At 34.4% G+C, this 26,057-nt stretch overlaps 1 protein-coding gene across 2 annotated transcripts in view; it reads left to right on the plus strand.

Annotated features, from left to right (window-relative positions):
* LOC138704792 (sorting nexin-29) overlaps nucleotides 1-26,057 on the plus strand; it is an 85,391-nt gene that overhangs the window by 26,969 nt on the left and 32,365 nt on the right. For both annotated transcript variants that reach the window (XM_069833039.1, XM_069833040.1), the window contains exons 7-14: nucleotides 5,113-5,321; nucleotides 12,291-12,444; nucleotides 12,630-12,765; nucleotides 17,015-17,207; nucleotides 18,981-19,164; nucleotides 20,261-20,533; nucleotides 23,333-23,473; nucleotides 25,689-25,828. In XM_069833039.1, the coding sequence (XP_069689140.1) occupies nucleotides 5,113-5,321; nucleotides 12,291-12,444; nucleotides 12,630-12,765; nucleotides 17,015-17,207; nucleotides 18,981-19,164; nucleotides 20,261-20,533; nucleotides 23,333-23,473; nucleotides 25,689-25,828 (1,430 nt within the window). The remainder of the gene's footprint in view (nucleotides 1-5,112; nucleotides 5,322-12,290; nucleotides 12,445-12,629; nucleotides 12,766-17,014; nucleotides 17,208-18,980; nucleotides 19,165-20,260; nucleotides 20,534-23,332; nucleotides 23,474-25,688; nucleotides 25,829-26,057) is intronic.

The raw sequence follows: 26,057 nt of genomic DNA on the forward strand, positions 1-26,057 counted from the left end.
TGACAGGCAGTGCGTTGGGTTTTTCTGGGTAGTTCTTCCTTCTAAGCCCAGCATGGGATATAGTGCTTTGGTTACCATTGTTAATTGATTACACTAAGCTGGTGACACAATTTCACTGATACTTTACGTTGTCAATCTCTGTTAGTGAGTTGTCTGAACAGTATTGAGAAAGACATATTAGATTGATGCAGAAGTTTGTAGAATTTTTGTTTGTCATCACATAAGTGCGTTATTAGGAGATTGTTTATTGTTTGTCATTTGTTAATTGGGGTGTTGTACCGGTACTTGTAAATATGCCTTGAATTTTGCGGATAGGAAGAAAGTTCGTGCTAATTGTTTATTGTTTGTCATTTGTTAATTGGGGTGTTGTACTTGTAAATATACCTTGAATTTTGCAGATTTGAAGAAAGTTCGTGCTATTTGTGCGCTAAAGAATTTGGAGTGTTAAGTGAAAGAAAACTAACACTTCCGACATATTCTTTTGTTTGAGTTTGATAGAGGAGCAAAGGCAGTTCGAAACATTTGTACTATAGAATCTCATCGGAGAAAGCACTGCAAGAGAATGGTTCGTCGTTTTAACACACAACACCCACCCTGTACAAAAGTTAGTGTCCATTCACAAAGGTTATGTTATGCATCTGGTGAGATAAAGAAGGCGTAATGTATTACGAATTGCTTCCCAGGAATTTGAACTGCTGACATTTATTGCCAACAACTCAGACACCTTGCGGGCGCAATTGAAGAAAAACGACTGTGAAGACTGCATCAAGTGTTGCTGCAACACCATAATGTATACCTGCACTCTGCTAACATGACGAAATCAGCTATTCAGGGAGCTTGGATGGGAGGTGATTCCACATCCCCCATACTCTCCAGATCTTACACCCTCAGATTTTTACCTTTTCTGTTCTCTGTCCAACAATCTTCAAGAGAACTCCTTTGATAACGAAGATGCTTTACAAACTTGGCCTGACGACTTCTTTAACTCCAAACCAGCAGATTTCTTCACATGCAGAATCGAAAAATTACTCCAGCATTAGCAGAGAGTCATAGATAATGTAGGAGAATGTATTACTAATTAATCAACCAGGGAGTGAAATGTCGTGGGGTGAACTGCTGGGAATGAATTGACATGGAACCATCTTCTATTCATACCAAATAAAAACTTTTGTCACTACGAAAGAATGCTAAGAACTTCTGCATCAACCCAATATTTTCAACCGCAGTTAGATAAATGATACAACAATGCATTTTTGAAAGAAATAGAAATAAAAACTGTAAACCTATATTGCAAGTTTTCTGTTGAATTTTAATATTACTGCTGGAATATTTTATAACAAACAAACAGAATTATCCATGCTGCACACTATTGATGACCAGAAAAAATTTGGTTAATAAGAGTGAAAACTACAGAAAAATGCAGCTGTAATTAGACAAACAGTAATAATGACTAATGCATGAATATGCAATGTAATTACTCGAAGAATATGGTAGGCATGCTCCTTCCGTCCCCGCCAGAGAATATTGTGGGGAAATGTCCCCCCTGTCTCCTCACCAGAAAATGTGTATTAAATAGAAAACTTCTCAGGAAAAGATAGTAAGTGTAAAGATTGACGTATTAATTTAAAGTTAGTCGTTTCAAATATAAATAAAGAACAGCATAAGGTCTAGAGTAAAACATTTAACAAGAAACTAGTCACCAGCCAGATAGCAAAAGCAATATACAGCGACAATTGTGGCTCATTGCATGTTTGATTGTAAAGGCCACGATAGTACTGTAATTATAGATGTACTTGATAAGTATGTAAACCAGTTATGTATATAACAGCATGTTCTTCGAAATCCTTGAGCCATGTTACAAGTGTTAAAAAAATGATCTTATCACAAGTCTAATGAGCAAAAATATTATATAAATACAAATTGAGTAAGTTGAGAACTTAGGTAAATACTTACCATTGGATATTCATACACGTGCGTGTATGACAAAAAAAAATGTAATACCATTTTAGTTCCAAATGAATACTTTTCTCAGAAAAATGTAATTTCCCCTTAAATGTTAGCACTGTTTTACTCGATAAGTACTATCCACACGATTCTGATATTTTACTCTTATCATTAGAGAAACTGATAAAAAATGATTTATCCTTTTGTAGTTTTTAAATAAAATAGACGGTTTTCTTGCAAACCTATTCACTGCCTCTTATTTTCGCTTCTGTACACACAAAAGACACTTTTGTAGAGATTAGTAAAAATAGACATTCGTAGGTATGTACCATTCTATCACAAAGCTCTGACGGTCTCAGTACAGGTAAAATTCCAAGGCAAAGGGTTTGTTGAATGGAATGTAGGGTCATTCGCTTCTCAACACTGTTAACATTTTACAGTAATTGTCTTTGCAACTTAGGGTAATTCACTTCTGTATACCGTTAAAATTGTCTTGCGACTTAGGCCTACATTGCTTCTCAATACCGAAACCTACTTCCATACTTACTTACTTACTTACTTACTTATTGGCTTTTAAGGAACCCGGAGGTTCATTGCCGCCCTCACATAAGCCCGCCATTGGTCCCTAACCTGAGCAAGAAACCTACTTCCATTGCTCAGAAAATTTAACAAGCAAAAAGTGTTATAGGGAACATACAAAAATAAAAACACTTAAAACTGAGATTTTTTATTCTGTTAAACTTACCCAATATGAGTTTCCTTTTCCGTGTTGGACAGGTTCCGCTTAATACAGGTTACTTTATATGTATTTGAATATAAATTTCATGGGACCATGGAATTTTTCCCTTAAGGCAAGATTTTTGTTTAGTACAGGTTTCCATTATGGACAGGTTTCACTGTACATAGTTGATATGATTCCGTTAATAGAAGAGGCTGACACATGTCTAGTTAGGCCTAGTTCGTGATGATGATGAAGGCATTGATGACAATGATCGTGATGGCGACTTGACTTCATTAGTTTAGTTTCTTAATAGTTTCACAGGTGCGTGAGTGATACTCTTTTGTTTAAAATGTTCATAACATTATGTACATAACTTTTTTTTCATTGTTTAATGACACAAGTCCAAACATATACAGTTTTGTGATGGAATGGCGATGCTTTTGATAACTTGTCTTTATATTTGATGAGATCAAGTGTTAACCTAAATATAAAAAATTTTGATATCAGATTATTGTTATTAATACTGTTACTGTTGATAGTGATGATGGTTGTCGGTGATTTTGGTTTTGTTGTTATTTTCGTGGCTTTTCACGTACTCAGACTGCAAAAAGAAAAAAAAAAAAAAAAGAAAGAAAAAGAAAAGAAAAAAAGAAAACGAAAGAAAGAAAAGAAAAAAAAAAGGAACGTTATTGTTGTTGTTGTTGTTGTTGTTGTTGTTAACTATTGCAGAATTCTTGGCAATAAAGGCAGTAGCTCTCTTGCTCTCCAGTATAGGAGAGTGGAAAAAATTAAAGTAAAACTCAGTAAAATATATTTAACTTACTAGGCCTATGTTGTTGTTTTCTAATGCCAGGTGTTTGACAATAAAGTCATTTGACCTCTTGCACTCCAATATTTTTCAAAGATATTTCAGCCACTGAAGCACAGATTTTGAGGTATTCCGAATCCATTTCTTGATTAGAGTTGCACAATGGGCAGTTAGGGAACTGATATATTCCAAGTGCTTGGCCAAACAGTCATGGCCTGTTGCCAATCTAAATGCAGCTACAGACGATTTGCGTGGTAAATCGGGAATTAACTATGGATTATGATGCAGAGAGTTCCATTTTTTCCTTGAGATTGTGTTATCAAATTTTGTTTGTTGAAGTCTAAATATGTAGATTTAATAAATCTTTTCACAGAGTAATACGTAGATTTAGTAACAGGTCTGAAAGTAGCAGTGCTGCTCTTCTTTGCTAAAGCATTTACATTTTAGTTTTCCATTAACTTACTATGTACGCTTGCTGATTGTCGCTTTACTGAAGAATTTTCGGATGATGTTTCATGCACACACCAGCATTTGATTGAGTGAATGAATGTATATATTTGCCTTTAAGCAATATACCTTTCGGTGAGGCGGCACTTCACATTATTAGTATACAGTGCCATCTCCCCGTTTTACATGCCTCTTGTACAAGTCAATTAGGACATTACTTTGTTTAAATTTCTTATTGCAATTCTTCCACTAGTCTTTTTTTTTTTTTGTCTGTCATCGATTCTTCCACTACTTTACTCCTAACTCATCATTATACCAAAAATACTATAACCCCCTCCTGTATGACACATTTCCCCTCACTCTACATCTCTAATTATTTGCACTTTTCACTACTCACTTTTCCACATTGCCTACTTTTTAGGTCTTAGTTTTCTTTTCTCACGATTTATTTCCCCTCCGCACCATTTCCTTAAGTCATACTGTTTTTTTCACCTTGTTTTCCCCTCTTCCTTCATTACTGCTCCCTGAACTATCTCCTACTTGCGTTACTCTGCTTCTCGTCAGCCTCGATTTAGCATTTGATTATTATGAATATGCTGTCACTCTATACATGAGTGTGTCTGTTGCTGATATTGGCAAGATTTGCATATCAATTAACTTCCTAAATTGTGTAATTTCAATTTCTAAATTAGTAAATTTTGAAGTTTTGTTTGTGTATGCAGGCTGTAAATATTCGTGTTTTGACAGTAAGCTTGATTCTTTGGATTAATGGAGAGGAGCAGTGGCATGGATTTCCTAAAATAAACACGGACAGTGAAGAAATTGGGCCGAATGATACTAAGAAGTTTGGAAACGCGTATTTCTGTAAACAACTTTTTTCTTTCTGTGGCATTAGTAACATGTTCTGACTAATGCAGATCATACCTTTAATTTTTGTGTTAATATCATTAATTGGATATTGAGAATTGAAAAATGTTTGTAAATTCTGAAGTCTAATCTGTTTGTTGAAAATGTAGTAAATGATCTCCAGATTCCCCCATCCCAGTTCACATTTGAAATAATATGTAGTGGAACTTATATATATTATAAATTATAATCATGTATTCATATATGCCTTTTAAAGTTCTGTGAAGATAAGAGGACAGTGTTCGAACTTTATCACAAGTCTTTTTGTCATTTGTTTAAAATAAAGGCCGTTCTGTCCTGCTGCGAGCCTTGTGATAACAGAACAGGGAAAAGTGAGTCACCTCATCCTGATAACATGTCAGTGGTGGACACTGAGCGACCAAGTCAGCTTCGACTAACTCGTTCTCCACAACAACAAACTTCTCAACCTCAGTGGAGTGTCTCTCCAAAACTCACTGACTCCTTGGATAATGCAGGAAGAAGTAAAGACACACAGTAAGTTTAGTTAGTTCTTCTAATGTTTTTATTTACATGAGTGAATAAAGTACTATGAGTAGACTATAAACAGAATGGCCCCTCTGTCTGTTCCTTCTAAAATGTTTCATAGAACTCTTATAAGACAAATCTAAAAACTTGATATGATACAAGTTGATATAATATATATCAATTATAGGTTATATCACTAGCGAGCATTTATTAATCGGGTAAATAAATGTCAACCATTCAGTATGCTACATTAACTAAAACTTGTTGGAAATAATCATCCATTGCAGAGACAAGAGACATTTGTTCAAGATATGTGCCTGCATTTTCATTTTACAGAGTACAGCAAAAAAAAGGCTAACTGAATGATAGAATCGCTTTGAATGGCTGATTGGCTATATTATTGGACAGTAACATGTTCAGCATGTCTTCTTTCTTTACAAATACCGTATTCCGTCTGTGTGACCATTACATGGCGGAACACTGGTTTGGTGTTGCAGAATCATCATCAGAAAGACTGTTCTGGTCTACATCTCTTCACATGGCGACCCAATGATCTTTTCCCTGTTGGTCTGTAGTTCGAGATCGCTCGAGGAATCCTTGTTCTAGGCATACGCTTGACATGGTGAAGCCAGTTGTCTTGATATTGATGAATATACTGCAGTAGAGATGGCGTCGTGGTCTAAGGCATCCTGCCTAGGACTCGCGTTGCAGAATGCGCGTTGGTTCTAAAGGGAGAAGAAATTTTCTCATGAAATTTCGGCCAGTGTATGGGATCAGTGCTCACTCAGCATCGTGATGCACTTGGGAAGCTACGATAGGTAGCAAAATCTGGTTCCGAAAGCCAGCTATAATGGCTGGGGGGATCATCGTGCTAACCACACGATACCTCTATTCTGGTCGGATGATCGTTCACCTCTGCTTCAGTATGTGGACATGAGGCGAGCAGCTGGCTGGTCGGTGTGGGCCCTTCAAGGGCTGTGGCACCATGGATTATTATTATTATTATTATTATTATTATTATTAATAATAGTATTATTATTAATATTATTATTATTATGATTATTAATATCAATATTATTATTATTATTATTATTATTATTATTGTTGTTGTTATTGTTATTGTTATTGGTTCCATTCCCAGTACTTGTAGGATGTCATTTCTTTTATGACCCCATTTAGTGTATCTTGCTGTTCGGCTGTTCCTGGTGTTGCAGAATATCGTCAATAACAGACTAAACTTTAATTCTGTGCCTTAAGGATGGACCACTTCTCTGTCCTATACCATAACTTAGGAATAATGCTTCAAACATGCTTCTTCACAGTGTACTGCGACATGCCAGTCGAACAATTATTGATGTGTGAATAAGAAAAAAAATATATATATTGTAAATTTTATTAGTAACAACAATGTAATTTATTCGTCACAACAATAATTCCTTTCTACAATTCACCTTAAACACTCTCGTCAACAATTGGTTTTTCACTCAACACAGTATTCGTTATAGCACTCCACTGACGGCAATGTCAATTTACTTGGACTGTTACGAACAACAATGAACTGTTAATCTTAACTAATATTTACAAAGCACTATTTATAAATCAGAACTATCAGTTCTCAGTTCACAGTTCTTCTATCTCAGTCACTCGAGTTCACAGTATCTCGAACCACAGACCTTCAGAGACAGTTCACTGTACTCGAACTCGGGTCCCTCCAACTGCGGTCCACTGCACTCGAACTCAGGTCCCTCCAACTGCGGTCCACTGCACTCGAACTCAGGCCTTCGGATGCTGACGCAGTTGCGGACGCACACTCGAGTCGAACTCCGGTACACAAGACTGGCTTGCTTGCTCTGGCTTTCTCACTGACTGGCTGACTAATCAACTGAAAACTGCTGTCGTTCCTTCGCGTCCTTAATTTATAACCACAGCGACGTAGCCTCGAAAGTTCCACGCGTCTCTAGAGATGGCACTCCAGAAAAATCCAGAGCCCTCTCCTCTCTACCAGCACCAGATGCGCGCGCACTCTCTCTCCACTCTCTCGCAGCGTTGGCCCTTTCCCCTCTCGGCCGCGCACCATCCCAAAGTGCTCCGCGCGATCTTCTCTCTTGCGGGACGCTGGTCGTGAGTTCGAATCTCACGTCGCTGTCACAATATATAAATAATATAATCATTAATACAAATATAGTTCAGTTACTGCGAGAGTAAATGAAATGAATATACATCACATCTGAGCTATCACTTCCCTTTGTTCAGTTTTGAAGTTTACAGGTGTGTGACAGACAGATTTATAATACAGCAAGTAAAGTCCATCCATCGTTCGTTTGTTCATTCAATCAGTCACTCATTTTATTCGTTTGTTCATTCATCAAGCCATTATTAACTTATTCACACCTTTTTATTTTCTCATTATATGAAGTATAAAATTAACATAATTGTAGTCCACCACTGTGGAGTAACAGTCTGCCTGACCGTGAAACAAGCAGGCCTGGGTTCAAATCCTGGTTGGGAAATTTACCTGGCTGAGGTTTTTTTCCGGAGTTTTCCCTCAACCCAATAAGAGCAAATGTTGAGTAACTTTCGGCGCTGGACTCATTTCGCCAGCATTATCACCTTCATATCATTCAGATGCTAGATAACCATAGCAGTTGATTAAGCGTCATAAAATAACCGACTTAAAAAAAAACTAATTGTATCACGTACCGAGAAAAATAGATTTCGATATTTTTCTCTTAAATATGCATTTTCAGCATCCCTAATATTGGACATGTCATTTGTCTGTCTGTGGACAGCGTTTTCTAAAAAAAATGATATATTATTGGATGTATGTTCAGATGTTCATATTCAATATCCAAGAGTCAATTTATCTAGGAATAATGCACATGAAATATACAATATTTAGTGAAAAATTAATGGGTTTTTATTTGAAATCAAAATACGGAATGGTGCTCGATTTAAAAAATTGACAAATAGTTTTCTTTGTGATTTTTTTGTATTATGCAGAATAAACTGACAAGTGTGAAAACCTAGTTGTATTGCTAGAAAAGTGTTTACTGAGAGCAATTAGTATATGTACAGAATTATTTTTACTTTTCGTTGCGAATTTCTTTAAAGTCCAAGTGTTGAGTTAAGGAACAGATGGAGGGTCCTTATTGTTCAAAGGGTGTTCATTCATTCATTCATTCATTCATTTATTTTATTCCATAGATCTTACATGAGCAATGAAGCTTTAAGATGTGGAACATGTCAACATTTTACAATATTACAATTACAATTTTTACAAATTTTTATAGTTCTACAGTTTAGTAATTTTCTACAATTTTTACAATTTTGTACAATTTTCTTACATTTTTTTTACATTTTTTTTTACATTTTGGCGAGATGTAGTGAGATGAGATGAGGTCCGAGGATTCGCCAAAATATTACCCGGCATTTGCCTTTTCGGTGGGGGAAACCTCGGAAAAACCCAACCAGGTAATCAGATCAAAGGGGGTAATCAAATCAAAGGGATTGATGCCAAGGACTCGCCATAGACCATCCGGCTTCAGTCCCACGGCTGGGGAAAACCTCTGAAGAAACCAAAGTCCAAAGGGGGATCCAACCCAAGCCCGAACGCAGCTCCGGATCAGCAGCCCAGCGAGTCTGCCGACTGAGCTACATCGATGGCTCTACTAAAAGTATACAATACAAAGCCAATCAGATTATTAAATTTACAAACGCAAACGATCATTCATAAGTTGAGCTATATTATAATACAAAACTATTTAATTAAATTTAAGGCATAAACAATTCAACCAGTTGTGATATACAGAAATTGATACTACATATCATGCAAACTACTTCAAATTACAAACACAAACAATTTATCAGTAGAGCTATATAGATTACTATTCAATTTAAAGCATATACAATTCATCGGCCAAAACTATACAAATATATACAATACAAAGTAGCATACTTTCATTAAGCTATACAAATTTGTGCAATTAATATCAAGTAGATTAATTCAATTTATAATCATAAACAATTCATCAGTTGAGCTATACATATTACCATTCAATTTACAGTAGGTCTATATACAATTCATCAGTAGAACTACACAGACTAGTAATCATTTTAAGAACATATACAATTCATCAGCCAAACTATACAAACATATACAATCAAATTAGTTCAATTTACAAACTTATTTTCGTTAAGCTATACAATTCATATGAAGTAGATTAATTCAATTTATAAGCTTAAACAATTCATCAGTTGACCTATACAGTATACTATTCAATTTACAGTACATACAATTCATCAGTTATGCTAAACAAAAAATACAATACATAGTAAACAGATTAAGTCAATATAAAAACATATTTTAGTTGAGCTATATAAAATTGTACATGTCATTTAAGTAGAATAATTCAATTCACAAGCATAAACAATTCATCAATTGTGTAGAAGGTATGAGTATGTAGAAATTTGGTTAATTCTTTTCTGAACCTTTTCTCGTTGTTCTTCAAATCTTTAAGATAATTAGGCAGTGCATTGAAGACTGTTATACATGAATAGCGAACTCCTTTTTTAAAACAGCTTAGACTAACAGAGGGTAGATGAAGATCTGATTTATGTCTTGTATTAAAATGATGAATGTCTTGATTAGTACTGAATTTATCTTGGTTCTTAATATACAGCATCATTAGGGAAAGAATGTATTCACAAGGTAAAGTCAAGATTTCTAAGTTTCGGAAAATATTTTTACATGAGGTCCTTTTATGCACACCGGCCATTATTCTTATAGCTTTCTTTTGTAAAACAAAAACGTGTTTAGCTTCAGACGAGTTACCCCAGAATATTAATCCATATTTCATTACAGAGTGAAAATATGCAAAGTATGACATTTTAAGTAAGTTTATATCACCAATAGTAGATAAGGATCTTAATGCATAACAGGCAGAGCTCAATTTACGAGTAATACATTCTATATGCGTTTTCCAGTTCAAGTGATTATCCAATTCTAAACCAAGAAACTTTGTGCTTATAGATTCTTTGAGATGAGTTCCATTTAATCGAATACTGTAGGAAACCTGAGCACTATTGTGTGTACTAAATTTGACTGCACTGGTTTTATCAACATTAAGTGCTAGTTTATTTGCATGGAACCATTCATTCATTAGATTCAGCACTGTATTAGAAGTGTTTATAAAATGATCGTATTGTTTGCTTGAAATAATTACACTTGTATCATCTGCAAATAAAATTACATGGGATGAATTGTTTATGGTCAAGGCTAAATCATTAATATAAACTAGAAACAACAATGGACCTAAAATTGACCCCTGCGGAACACCATGTTTAATATTTCTAAATTCTGAATAAGTAACTTTATGACTATTTGGTACATTTACTTCTACTTTTTGTTTTCTATTTGATAAGTACGATGTAAACCAACCCAACATCTCATCTTTAATACCATAAAACTTCAATTTTTTTACTAATATACTATGGTCTACACAATCAAATGCTTTAGCCAAGTCACAAAAAATCCTACCTACATGTAGTTTCGAATTTAATGAATTTAGTATTTCATCCACCAAACTAAAAGCAGCATTCTCTGTCGATTTTTGTTTTCTAAATCCAAACTGTTCTAAAACTAGTATATTGTTGGACTCCAGGTAATGATATAATCTATTATACATAACTTTCTCAAACACTTTTGAAATGTTGTTAATAATGATATGGGTCTGTAATTAGCAATAGTACATTTATCTCCCTTTTTGTATATTGGTTTTACTATTGAATATTTGAGTCTTTCTGGAAAAATACCACATTGCATTGACAAATTGAATAGATAGCTTAACGGAGGGGATAATATTTCAGAACAAGCTTTCAGAACTTTACTTGGAATTTCATCATATCCAGAGGAATATTTTGTTTTTAGTTGTTTTATCACATGCATGATTTCTGCTGCGGTAGTGGGAATAAATTTGAGACCTAAAAACTCAGTGTTAAATGCATCAGTTAGGTAACCAAGTGCAGCATCTTCTGCACAATCTTGAATGTTTAAGTTCTGAATAATATTTATATAGAAGTCGTTAAAATGATTTGCAATTGATTTTGGGTTATCTATTTTACTATCATTGATTTTAATGCAAGTAATATTTTCACTCTTTGAATATCGATTAGTTTCATTTTTAATAATATCCCAAATAGTTTTAATCTTATTATCTGAATTTTGTATTTTTTCATTCAGATACATTTTCTTTGCATCTTTTATAACTTTTGTCAAAGTTTTACAGTAATTCTTGTAGTAATTAAGAACATGAGGATCATCACTATTCCTACTCATTAAATATAGATTCCTTTTCCTAGCACATGATATTTTAATTCCCTGAGTTATCCACATGTTTTTACTTTTACATTTTTTCACCACCTTGACTGGAAAACATTCATTGAAATAATTCGTAAATGTAGTGAAAAATGCATTAAATTTAGTATTAATATCAATTGTATCGGTACTATATACATTTTCCCAAGATTCATTTTGTAGACATGTATTTAAATGATGAAGAGATTCAGCATTTATAATCCTTTTTTTTATTTTTAGATTAACACTTTGGAATTTTTTACTCATATTGAAAACACTTAGAATTTGTGCATCGTGATCAGACAGGCCATTGACTAATGGTACTGTTGAATAGGAATTCAATCTACTTTTATCTATAAATATATTATCAATGGCAGTACTACTTCCAGCTTGTGTTCTGGTTGGAAAACTTACTGTGTGACTAAGATCACTCTTAGTTTTAAAAAATATTTGTTATACACGAGTGAAGCATTCTAAACATGAAGCAAATTCCTTAGCTTTTGCCTTAAAATTAAATACAGTAATTTTTTTAAACCTCTGTAGTACTTACTGAATGAACTATAATTTTCTTATTTGGTAACTTTGAGTAGTTTGTACTGTCTGTCGGAAAAGTTGATGTTTTACAGGGGATCTGGTTTATCGAGCATGGTAAATGTGATGCAGCCAGTACAGACTTTAACTCCTGTGAACAATGTGAATGTCGGAGAGCTGATACCGGTGTCTATAACAGATGAAGCTCATTCTGAAGAGGATTCTCTCTCCGTCCCTAGTTATTCCGAGGTAGGCATTTTGATTGCTTACTCATCACTTCGTGCTGAGAGAGAAAATAGAAAATAGGTACAGTTCAAATTACATTTTTTATTTGTAGTTATGTTTTGTAATAATCTCTTAAAAGAAAGAAAGAAAATTACAAAAATAAAAAATGGTAGAGATAGTTTTTTGCAGCTGTAGTTCTCTCTGTGCAGGATACAGACTGTGCTGCAGCCGCTCTCTTGGCCACGCAGAAGTTGCTGCAAACCAACTGTGTCGACTTTTCTCGGCAGGAGTTTTCCAGCACAGGGAACTGCCGTAGTGTAACAGATCCTTTTGCTCACGTCAGTAGTAAGTGCGACATTTTTAATTAAATTGTTTTTATGGTATCTTATTTCTGATATCATTACATTATATTAGATGAGATTCATTTTGGCAGTGAGATTCATTTTCTTTTGTCTGTAGTAAATACGGAATTCTTAATGAAACTTTTTTAACAGAAACTTCTAATATCAAATTATTTGAGTGTATTTCCGTCAAATGACTTATCAATATTAAAACAATAACAAATAATTACCGATACATCATATAAAATTTGTTAATGTTACATATAATGTGTGCTATGTTGCAAACGTTTTCGCCATGAATTGGCATCTTCAGGCATTAATAAAATATATTGACTTATCGGAATACAACACAATGGTCTTTAAGACACTTCTAATGTTAAAATTATATTATCAAACTAGCCATACCCGTGCGCTCCGCTGCACCCGTTAGAAATAAATATAAAGTAATTACATAATTAAAATAGGACATTTGATCCAGGGAACATTCGTGTTTGATAGAAGGATAAATCGTTTAATATGTTACTTAATTTAAATTGTATTTAAAATATTAAAATGCGATCATTTTGATCCAGAGACCACTCATTTGGTGCAATGACAATTCCTTTAACATGTTTCTTAATTGTTATTACCAATTATTTTTGAAAAAGCGAAAATTAACAGAAACATTTTGGCTACAGATTTATTATTATATTATAATATATTATATTATATTATATTATATGATATTATATTATGTAAAAAGTGTGTTGATAACGGATATACTCGAATTAGAAACATTTTAATTTGTTGTGGGAGCTCTTGAATCTCAGGAGGAACAACTTTTACAACAGCGCAACATAATCTGCTTGGCTCATTACCCAATTTTTTTGCATTGCATTTATTGCATATATATTTTATGTATTTTAACACGATTCAATTGTGCATAGTTAAAATTTGAATTATAAAATAATGGATTGCTAAGTTAACGTACTATTACTGCATACTAAATCAATATTCTCTCGTTGTTCGTTAATTCTCTGAGATAAAAATGAATATGTTCATAAACATTATTTTAAGAAATACAGGAAATGAATATACAGAATAACCTATCAAGTTTTCTGTGCATAAGAAGCTATTTTAATCTTACCTGTCCTCAATTCACTCACAAGTTACTGTAATAACATTATAACATTATGTCCATCCAGAGAAACTACACTTTCCAATGATGAAATAATAATTAATTATACAAATCGGTTAATTTAGCCTCCGATATTACTTCATACAAACACAGAAACATTCTCTGTAGGCTTTCATAGCTTTCGATTGTTGCTGTCCAAGGCCCCTTATAGACGAAGTCATTTGTTTTTTAATTCATTACACGGCCTTAGATGGCAGTTATTTTAATTTTAAAACTCATTTATCTCATTAAATATCAGTCCTATCAAAATTTTTCAAGGAATAAAACTTATCGCAAATTATTTTTAAAGAAACTTTTGTTATGTAACATTTTTCACAAAAATCAATAATAAGTGAAATATTTCGATTTATTTAATTCAGGCCCCCTTATAACCCCCCTTTTAAATAATGTATTTTGAATGCCATATAGCCTAAAATCTAAGTTACAACGAACTTAATTTATATTCCAATTTTCATCGAAATCCGTTCAGCCATTATCGCGTGAAAAGGTAACAAACATACAGACAGACAGACATACAAACAAAAGTTTCAAAAAAGCGATTTTCGGTTTTAGGGTGGTTAATTATATATGTTAGGACCAATTATTTTTGGAAAATCGAAAATTACCAGAAAAATTTCGGCTACATATTTATTATTAGTATAGATTAATTTTGAGAATGAGAAATTTGGGAGGTTTATATATCTGCTTCTTGGCTTTTTGTACACCCCTAAATATTTAAAATTGTCCTAAATAATAATAATAATAATAATAATAATAATAATAATAATAATAATAATAATAATAATATGTGCTTTATGCATAGGAAAATATCTGAAACTTGTGCTTATTATCATAGGCGGAGAAAGAACCGTTTCCTTGGTGAGGCAAAGCAAAACCATAGAATCTCTATATAACAGGGTTATGGGAGACATCATTTACCTCCTCTCACCATTATAGCTTGACTGTGGTACACTATATCAGAATATGATCATTTAATTAAGGTATTTTTGGGGGGGCGGCATGTTTCTTACAGTGTTACATCCATATCTGCGATGTTTAGGACTTCAACTGTAGGTGTACTACAAATTATAATAGGACATGTACTACAAATTATAATAGGACATAACTTAAAACAATCTGCCTCTTTTTCTCTCTCGTACAGAAACACATGCATACATCAATAAAACTACGTAACAGTGCTAACAGAAACTTTTTTATATGAAACTTACCTTCCTGAAGATATTATATGAAATGTAAACTCTCATTACTTTATTTAATCTCGTCTTTAAGTTTACACATTATACTGGGATCACTTTTCTTTTTTCTGCATTGTTGTGCAGTATGTTATTCATACATCTCCAAGTGGCAGCCTGAACACCTGCAGAATTCTAACCACGAGTACAGGCTGTTACAAAATAAACATTACAGTGCTTCCATTCCTCAAATGATGTATAGGAATTCTTATACATTCAGAACTTTAAAATAAATATTATAGTCCAGACACATGCTCTGAAGACATTAATTCATCAATTTAAGCACAGAAACTTAATCATAAACAAAAGCAAGAAAGATCTTTTGAATTCAATATTTTCTAACGTTAATAGAAAAAAAAGAGTTCAGACAAGTTTGGAGGGGGGCAGTGCTCTCCCATAATTCCGCCTATGCTTATTATGATTATCTAGTACAAATAATTACATTCGTTTATTAATATAAATTGGCTAATGAATTGTCAGATATCAGAATATTGTTTACAGTGAAGCTTAGATTATCTTAATTAATTAAATACAGAAAACTTAGACTTATCCAACTGATGACTCATGAACTCATGGTATAACGACAGTTCACTCTGAAATTTGAACTGATTACACCTAAATATCTTCCTGTTAGATTATGTTGTTACTGTTTTCTAATGCCAGGCGTTTTACAATAAAGTCATTTGACCTCTTCCTGTTAGACTATAACTTTGATTAAAATCATGTATGATAAGAAAATAACATCACGCTGTCACACTGATTTAATTTAATAAATATTATTAAGTCTGTTACATTTCCTATAGCTTAAGAAATGCTGTGAAATTCAATAAACAACGAACCGAATGTTCCAATGTGATAGCAGAATTGTTTACCGATTTTGACATAGGACAGTGGGCGTGTAGAGCACTATAGAATACCGTGTAGAAGTCTGCACAGGCCGAAATTCTTAGGCCCAGCCTGAGCTGAACCATACCCGAAACCTGAGATTAGTTTATAATTATCAACCCAAAACCCGAAGACTAGCAGATAAAGCAGGGGTCAGGAACAGCTGCGAGAGAGATCATTCCAGAGGAGCATGAGAAAGAGTAATCTCCCAGGTAAAGCAAATAATGATTGTGTCTAAGACAGAGTAGAGAATAGACAAATGCCATTACGAAATACGAAGTCCATCTAAACCATCACATACGATACTAGTAGTCTACTGTTCTGGACGAGTACCAGGTGGACATCTAATCGTGCATGCATTAAAATCTTCGTATTATTTTGTAATCAATATATTATTCGCAGGAAAAAAAAAAAGATTTCATTTCTTTAAGGTCAGAACCTGATGAGCATAAGTGAATTTCAACCCGAGCCCATGCAGACTCTAATGTTGTGATTACGCACAGAAACATAGAGCTCGTAACCAAGCAAAAGATTTCGGTTATAGTGATTGCAAACAATGAAACTAATTGAAATAAGAGTGATTTAGAACTTCTACTTCTATCGATAGATGTAACCATTCTACTTAAAGTAATAGAAATGTATAGAAATGTACTGGTACATTATTTGGATAGAATTTCGATGATAATTGAATTGTAATGGTCTTAAATAGCAAATGATGATTAGTAGAAACAATAGTCCAAGACAATGACAGTCGAAGCTCCACCATATAGTTAATTAATTTTCTGGATCGAGGAAAACTGAAATACATCTCATTTCAAGCTATTATCACAATTTATATAATATAGGGTGTACATTTGATGGTTAAGAGAAGGAAGTATATTGCCGTGTATTTGCTGAATGAAGAAAATCAGGAATACAGGTAATTCTAAGCAAGTAACAAAACTTGAAATTTACTTTAGGTGAAGTGCGGGAGGTTGTACTCTCTCTCCTGGCCCGCAAAGAGGAATTGCAGGCAGAATCTCGGTCATTTAAGAGACTTCTAGATCAGGCTCAGGAAGAAAGTGCAGAACTACGAGCTGAGCTGGCAGAATGCAATCGGCAGCACCATGACAAAGTGGAGCGTTTGGAAAGTCGTATTCAGGCTTTAGTAAGGTAGGTGCATTAGTACAGATATAACCAACCTGGGTTTTTTGTGTTAAGTGAATAAGTTCCAAATATATGTTAGGATCTAAGGACGTAAATTAGGAAATGTGTTTTATGATCTTTTAGGATTTTTGAAATGCCATTTAGGATTTTCTAATAGTTTCAGAAAGAACAGAAATCTTAAAGTATACCATTATGTTCAGAGTACTGTTTTAGAGTGTCACATTTTCAACGCAATCATTACACAGTTCTTATAAAGAATCTTTGTTTTTATTACACCAGTTATATTTGTGATATCACAATTTTTTTAGAAGCTTGAAAATATTTTGTTTATGTCATAACACTGAAAATACTTTGCTATGAATTTGTACAGAATTCATATCAGTTACTTGAAACTTTTTGAATGCCACTACAAAATAAAATATTTGGAGAGGTTCTTAAGGGCAAATCTTCTGTTAAAACTTGATTGTTTTGATTATAGTAATCGATAATTATTTTGTAAATGGGAGGTACAATTGTACAGTAGAGTCTCATTAATCTGAACTACGCTAATCCGAAAATCTGGTTAATCCGAACAAAATTATTTTAAGGAAAACTAAATTTATTGTAATAGTACAAAGTAGCAAAAAGAAAAAATGTATAAATTCACCCAATTTCTTTTACTTTAAAAAATAATTAAAATAGCACATTCAACGGTACTTACAACAATTACTGTGTTCTGTACATAATTTACACATCTATCTTGCTCATAAAATCAGTAATTTTCTGTTATAATGAAGTGAACATGTTGGTTGTGGCTATAAAAATAGCAACAGGGTACTCCCACCACCATCTTTCAGCGCTCGCAAATAGCATGCATTGCATTATGGGAAATATTTCGATTAATCCGAAAATCTTGTAATCCGAATAGGCCTTGGTTCCAATTAGTTTGGATTAACAAGGTTCTACTGTACTTCGTCCATTGCTGTTAATTAGTAAGGAATTCACAAAATTTCTAAGATTGGTCTTTATCTTCACTTTCAGGTGAAAAAGGAGGGTGAGAAGGGTATCATACTCGTTGGGATTGTTACAAACAGCTATTCTGCATGACTAACCAGCGCAGATGTTAGTCAAGCAGAATAGCATTTGTAACGACCCCAACGACTAGGAACACCTGCTCACCGCCCTTTTCAAGAAGACAAAGATAAGAGCCAATCTTCGAAAAGCTGTGAATTTCTTATTCATAAACAGCAGTGGAAAATGTCCAATCTATTCCTACTCTTAACAATGCACCATTGCTTGTGCAGTATTTTAGATCAGAACTTTTTTTTAAATAAAGAAGCACGTTAATAATTATAAATAAAAGCATTGAACCATATTGCATGGAATAGAAGACAACCCCCTAGTCCCTAGGCCAGCCCTGCGTCATCAGCTGGCGTTTGGAATGATGACGCTAATGTGGGAAAAAATGGGACAACTCTGAGAAAAACCCCAACTGCGACCTTGTCTGCTACGGCCACCGCAGGGGTATTGAACCATATAGTTACGGTCTTTGTTCACCTTAATATAAATGCGAAATAAAATTGAAATTTCGAGATAAATAATGAAGGACTAGAATTGGTTTTAACCTGAGAATTCGGAACTTAAGTATTTGAAATAAAATATTTGAGTTTGAGAGATTTCTTTCACAATATGCAGTTGTGCTGTTAAACGACTGCATATAATGGAATCATTCAAGAAATGAGAATGACTTCATTTTCAATGTAATTGTTAGAAACATGTTACATTTTTGCGTATGTGCAGGGAGAATGAGCTTCTGAAACATCAACTGCGCAAGTATGTTGGAGCAGTTCAGATGTTGAAGCGAGATGGCACGCAAGCTCATGAAGCTCTGGCCAGCTTGGAAGCTTCTCAACCAAAGGCTGGGGATGCAACATACCCCGACTACCATCATGAGGCCCAAGAATATGAGAAGAAACTAATTCAAGTAAGATGTGAAAACATTTTTTACTGATTTTATGTTCATTCATTGAAAAGTTAAAAGTATTTCTTTTAAACTATATAATATTTTATTAGTTTACAAGTGTTCATTTTCAGTACCAGTTTTGTAATCTGGACATCCATTTATGGTTCTATCCCATCTTGTAATATCTTCTGCTCTTCTAAAAACATAGTAATTGATGTCTAATGGTTACAATGCTAATCATTGGACCTGATATTCAAACACAGCTGAGAGTGACGCATTTTGAAGGATGATAAATCCTTTAACATGACTCTTTCTATGGGAGAGAAGTAAAGCTGTGGGTCCTGTATCTTATATTTATGGTACATGAAAGAGCCGTGTTCGTGATAGAGGACTCCAGGACTAAAGTTTATCTACCATTTCTCGCCTACGTTGAATTTAGCCGGTGAATAAACTTCATAGTTGAAAGTGTTGTTAAATAAAATACTACTGGTACCACTATCATAAAAAATATCTGATTTCAGTTGCATTTTATTTAAATCAGGTCGCCTTTTTTATGAATTGGTACAATTACTGATTTCTGCTAGCTGGAAGAGGGTTGTCCTCCATGTCATATTTTATTGAGAAATAAGAGGAAACTTAAAATGAAACTGTCACTAGCATACTTAAAGAGTTCTAGATTTAGTTTATTGCCATGAACGACCAAGAATAAGATGGTTGGATGGAGTTGAGGGAGACATATGTAAGATGGGATATAGGAATTGGAAAGCAATTTCGCAGGATCGAGAAAACTGGTGGAAAATCATGGAAGAGGCCAAGGTTCACATTGAACTGTAGAGCCAAAAAAGAAGAAGAAGATTTAGATTATCTTCTCCTGGCCACATGGCCTAATACATGTTTAGAAGATGATTTATTTAAATCACTTAACACGCAAGGTTTACACCTCCAGATATGATAGAATGTAGGGCTTTCCTTGACCCTGTATCCAATGTTGAATATGGTTTCTGCTCATCCAATGATGTCCTTAACTGTCTGAAGTATTAAAGTAGATTCTTAAATGGCTGATATACTATAGCAAGCATTCAATTCCACTTCTTGATCATTAATATGTATGTTTAAGGTGGCTGAGATGCATGGAGAGCTTATGGAATTCAATGAACGCTTACATCGGCTTCTGCAGCAAAAAGACGCTGCTTTACGTCGATTACGTGAGGAGCTTGTTGATCTTCGTGGCCCATTGCCTGACGATGTTGCCACATCGGACGATGATCTGAGTGTGACAAGTGACTATGACACAAGCTCTCTGTGTGCAGCTGCACGCGCCCTCGTCAACATCTGGATACCTTCTGCATTCCTTACTGGTGGCTCCTCTGATGTACATCATGTTTATCAGGTCAGTTTGTACAGCACTGATGTGATATTAAGATATTCTGAATTACTTCAGGTTCGAGGTTCATTCAATGATTATGTGCAATGTGAGGGAGGAAACTGTAGCATTTCTAAACTTTTTACTGGTTTTATTTGTAGAAGAAGAGGAGGAAGAGAAAGGAACAATGGACAGAAAGGAAAAGGATATTGTTGAGATAACGTACTAATAACATAATGCTTCTGTCTTCTTTTTCATATGCCTTCTGGGTTCCATCCACTGCTTACTTTTCATTGGATTCATCTTCCTTGCTCAGAGTATGCCCTATTCACTGTCATTGTCTCATCTTAATTTGTTTTGCAACTGGTTTCTCTCCACTTCTACTATTCTAATACAAATACAAATGGCTTTTAAGGAACCCGAAGGTTCATTGCCGCCCTCACATAAGCCCGCCATCGGTCCCTATCCTGTGCAAGATTAAGCCAGTCTCTATCATCATACCCCACTCCCTCAAATCCATTTTAATATTATCCTCCCATCTACGTCTCGGCCTCCCTAAAGGTCTTTTTCCCTCCGGTCTCCCAACTAACACTCTATATGCATTTCTGGATTCGCCCATACGTCTACTATTCTAATAGATTTACTAAACTAGTTTTCTCTATATGTTTACCTCTGATTGAGGTTCTGACTGATATGTACATCTCACTTGATGATACGTGTCTGAAGAAGAACAATTGTTTGTGTACCTCTGAAATCTGATTAGTGTATATGTAACTAGTCAATGATGTGTGCAATGAAGAGGGGAAGGATCTGGCCAACCTACCCCATTATCTCCTGGCCTATTTGCCTCATGAGTAATGCCTTGATGGTGTCACCAGCGAATAGGGATTACAAAGAATGGACACTGAGCAAATTTTCCTGTGTTTTGTTTCTCTGTGCGCCAGCATTTAGTTCCACTTTCAAGCGCTAGAGGTTAGTGTAATCGAGCACAAGATAATAATTGAGTATAGAGTTGAGACACAGGATCCAAACATCGCCTACCTTATTGTATAATCCAGTAACACTTTGCTTCAAATAAATTCAAGTTAACAGCTTTTCAGTATTTCTCAGTGACAAACTAGTTGTAATAATAATTTTTTATATTTTATATATAATAAATTATATTATAAAATAATATGTTGTTGTTGTTTTCTAATGCCAGGCGTTTGACAATAAAGTCATTTGGCCTCTTGCACTCAAATATTTTTCAAAGATATTATCATGGCCAGCCACTGAAGCACAGATTTTGAGGTGTTCCGAATCAATTTCTTGGTTTGAGTTGCACAGTGGGCAGTTAGGGGACTGATATATTCCAATTCTATGGAGGTGTTTGGCCAAACAGTCATGGCCTGTTGCCAATCTAAATGCAGCTACAGACGATTTTCGTGGTAAATCGGGAATTAACTGTGGATTATGATGCAGAGAGTTCCATTTTTTCCCTTGAGATTGTGTTATCAAATTTTGTTTGTTGAAGTCTAAGTATGTAGATTTAATAAATCTTTTCACAGAGTAATACGTAGATTTAGTAACAGGTTTGTAAGTAGCAGTGCTGCCCTTCTTTGCTAAAGCATCCGCATTCTCGTTTCCCAGGATTCCACAATGGGATGGTATCCATTGGAATACAATTCTTTTATTGAGTGATATTAATTGAGAGAGCATTTTAGTTATTTCTGCTGTTTGAGATGAAGGTGATATATAATACATTATAAAATTATGTATCAAATTCGTTTAATATTTGTACACAATATAATATAGGTGTATGGTTTTTACTTCTTGTAGAAGTTTTGTTTTTCCATTTCCAGCACTATCAAATCATTACATATTTTAATTGTTGTTTGGGTCAACGTCTCAACTCTCATTATAAAGGAACTGTAGAGTCTACACATTACAGTTAATGATGGATTTATTATTTCATCGGTCCAATTTATTTTATTTGAGTACATAATGTACCTAGATGTATTAATTGTATGTGTTATATTTCTGCTGTATCGACTGCTAGCTGGTGTGATGTCAGTGCCAGCTCCAGGGAGAAAGCAGAATCTCACACTCAAACTGGTTTGAAGGTCATTGAAATCAGTCCTGCTACATCAAAGGTACCGATGCGAAGTGTCCATACTGTGTAATTATCTATATGCTGGTGTCACTTGTGGGATCCAGACCTGTCTTCAGAGAGTTGACTAAACAACTATATATGTTAATGGGGAAGCCTTAATTTTTTTTATAATTTTTTTCAACTTACAGAGAAGGCATAAATTGGGTTTATTAAATATGAATATTGATATTCCGATATGAATTTAAATACTTGTTGGTTGGTTCCAATGACCAAATCCTTGGCAATGAAGCCATTTGCCTTCTTGCAACCCAGTAGCATCAATTGGATGATGTAATTGTCATGGAATAGAGTCTCACAATGAGGCACTACACCACCAAGTTAACTTTGTGGCCAGAAGAAATGAGAATTACGATATTATTGGGGCATGCTCTTTGCGTCCCGTTGTCCCTCTCCTAGTGTGCTGCTGGCTGCCAAGCAGCGCCTTGAACTTCCTATCACCTGCTGCAGACTTAACTCAGTCGCACAATAAATGATCGTTCATAAGGATGTTCTTCTCACATAAGATACAGTTTGGCAATGTTAAGATACAAATTCTATACAGATGGAAGATGGTTTAATAATTGCTATGCACAGGATAAATCCAACTGGAAACAGTAACCTCCACAAGCTTCGCTTAAGACGACAGTGTGAGTGAATTACATTAGGTACTGATTGTGGCTTGATTTTTGTTACAGGTTTACATCAGAATACGTGATGATGAGTGGAATATCTATAGGCGATATGCCCAGTTCTACTCTTTGCATAAAGAACTTAAGAAGCATGATGCAATTGTCAGCACGTTTGATTTTCCACCTAAGAAAACTCTAGGAAATAAGGTAACAGATGAAATCAAATGTGTGTGCAGTGCTCTTTGATTACTACTGAAGTGATGTTATACACATGATTGGTAATAAAATCAAATACCATGTAGTATTGTTTTCACCAGTTGTGTATATTTCATATTTTCATAATTTTATAAAATGTTCTATTCTTGCCAATAGATCAGATACGAACTCAGGTATATAAGATGACAAAGAATTTAGAATTATTTATGTATACTCATCCTGCTCATTCTATAAATTTATAGTCGCGATGCTGTTATTCCTGGCGTGACTCCTCCTCTTTGCTTACGTCTTAGGAAGTCAAGGCTCTATAAAGGCTAGGTAGGTAGTATCGTTCGCCATTTTTGTTCTTTCGTTGCCGAGCTACCAGACGAGGTATTTATTTGCCACACCATTAAATATTATCATGTCGTAACTCCTATGATAATAAATCAAACGCACTGCAATTCAGCAAATAATTGAGTGGCAAATAACGTCCTCGTGTGCTTTCTGCGAACACCAATGAAAGAGCCAAAATGGCGGGCGATTATATATTAAGTATTTATCCAGCCTTAGGAAATGCTTAACATCTTCATCAGCAAATCACAAGACGCACACGTTTAAATGTAGCCGATCTGCAATGTGATTGGCTGCCGGAAATTAGAGCGACGGGACTATAGTAAATATCATATCCCTTCAAATGTTAGACTTCAGTGATCAGTAATGGTATCGAGCCACCCTGAAAATAAAGTTCACATGTAAGTATTTGACAGCTGTAATGTATGTTTCAAAATGGAAAGACCAATAAGTATCAGGGAACAAGTTACTTTTCGTTACTATTGGATAAATACAGGACTATATCAGCCAGAACCAAGCACAAAAAAAGCACAACGTAGTGGGCGATGTTTTCCCATTAAGACTTCGATTCTTTCAATACCAACAAATGCTTATTCAACCTGTCTCAGCTGTTCGTCACATACCTGTATCTTTTAATTCAGAAAACAAAATGGTCTAACTTGCATTATTTGCTTTTGTGATGAAATGTAATGGGACAGGAGAAGAAATGAAGATGTCTTGAACAAGCTCCAAATGATATCTATTCTGGATCACATATATCAGTATCAAACCAATTGGCTGCAACATGTAAATCGAATGTCAAACAACAGAATACCAAAATCAATCCTGAATTATAATCCAATATGAAAAAGTTTGATAGAATGTCGTAAGAAATGATGGAAAGAAAACTTCGGTAGACTGTAACGTTTCTTCAAAGGACTACAACTGAGAGGAGGAGGAGGAGGAGGAGGAGGAGGAGGATGATGATGATGATGATGACGATGATGATGATATAATGTTTTTAAGGTACTGTTATAGAATTTACAGGCTGAAAAGCCTTTGTTTTCGAAACAAGTCTCCACCACATTCTGCAGTATATTTCACAGTTCTCACTTCAGAATTTATAAATGTCGATGAGATACATGCGGGGGGAGGTGTGTGCGTGCGTAGTCACTTGAAGTCCAGCATGTATTGGAATAAACCCAAAAAATGTTGAAAATCTGAAAGAAAGAATTAGAGATGATCTGTAATAGATCAGTTCTATGACTTTAAGAAAGACATGGACAGTTTTTCTGATAGATGGGTCATTGTTTGGTTCTCGAGAATGTTTGTATAGATTGTAAATAGTTTTTTAATCTTACATTTCCTTTAGTAATTGTCAAGTAAACACTTCAGAAAGTATTCATCTAATAAACTCGAACCATTTCACTTCATAATTGACACATCCTGGTTTCATACATGAAATGTAATGTAGTTTCGAAATAAGTAAAAATTAATATAGGATATTGTTTAAAAATGTTTTTGTCACAGCCTGTATGCCCGAACAAATTTCTGGCATAATATTACTTGATACATTTCCAGTAACTTTTATATATAAAATTTTATGGCAAAACTAAAAATGCGTTTTTAAATTACAAGTAATATTCCGATACTTTTAATGAGAGTTTATTCCTAGTACAAGTGAAGTGTAATGTTCACTTTAATAATTTGACCATGGCTGTACATTCTATTGTTAAGATGATCAAGACATATGTCTTAATTACTTGGCACTAAATAAGTAAAATTTAAGTTATAGTGCTTACTTCAGACTATTATTGTTTATCATCTTTGGGTTATTTATGCAGCTTACCTGCGTGTATATTTATAATGTTACATAGTGTTTGTGTATTTATAGGATGCCAGGTTTGTTGAAGAACGTCGCCGAAGATTGCAGCACTACCTGCGTTGTGTAATGAATCATTTAGTGCAAACAAATGCTGACTTGGCTACAGCGCCAGATAAGGAGCTTCTCATAGGTCTTGTACCTTTCTTTGGGTACGTTTTATTGTTTGACAGCAGTGGCAGCACCAGTGTTTTTTATTTGGGGAAGAGGGCATTTGTTTGGGCAGAATTTCAAGAGGATAACTTCTCTTATTTATACAGTTACTGAAGATTAATTATCGTATTTGCTGATATACAGACGAACTTTCTCTCCTAAAAGTTCGACTCAGAAAAGGGGATATACCCGAAAACTGAAATTTCATTTGTAATTTTTATTGATTAA

The sequence above is a fragment of the Periplaneta americana genome, chromosome 8 (genome assembly GCF_040183065.1).
Source record: "Periplaneta americana isolate PAMFEO1 chromosome 8, P.americana_PAMFEO1_priV1, whole genome shotgun sequence".
In the NCBI taxonomy this organism is placed as follows: Eukaryota; Metazoa; Arthropoda; class Insecta; order Blattodea; family Blattidae; genus Periplaneta; species Periplaneta americana.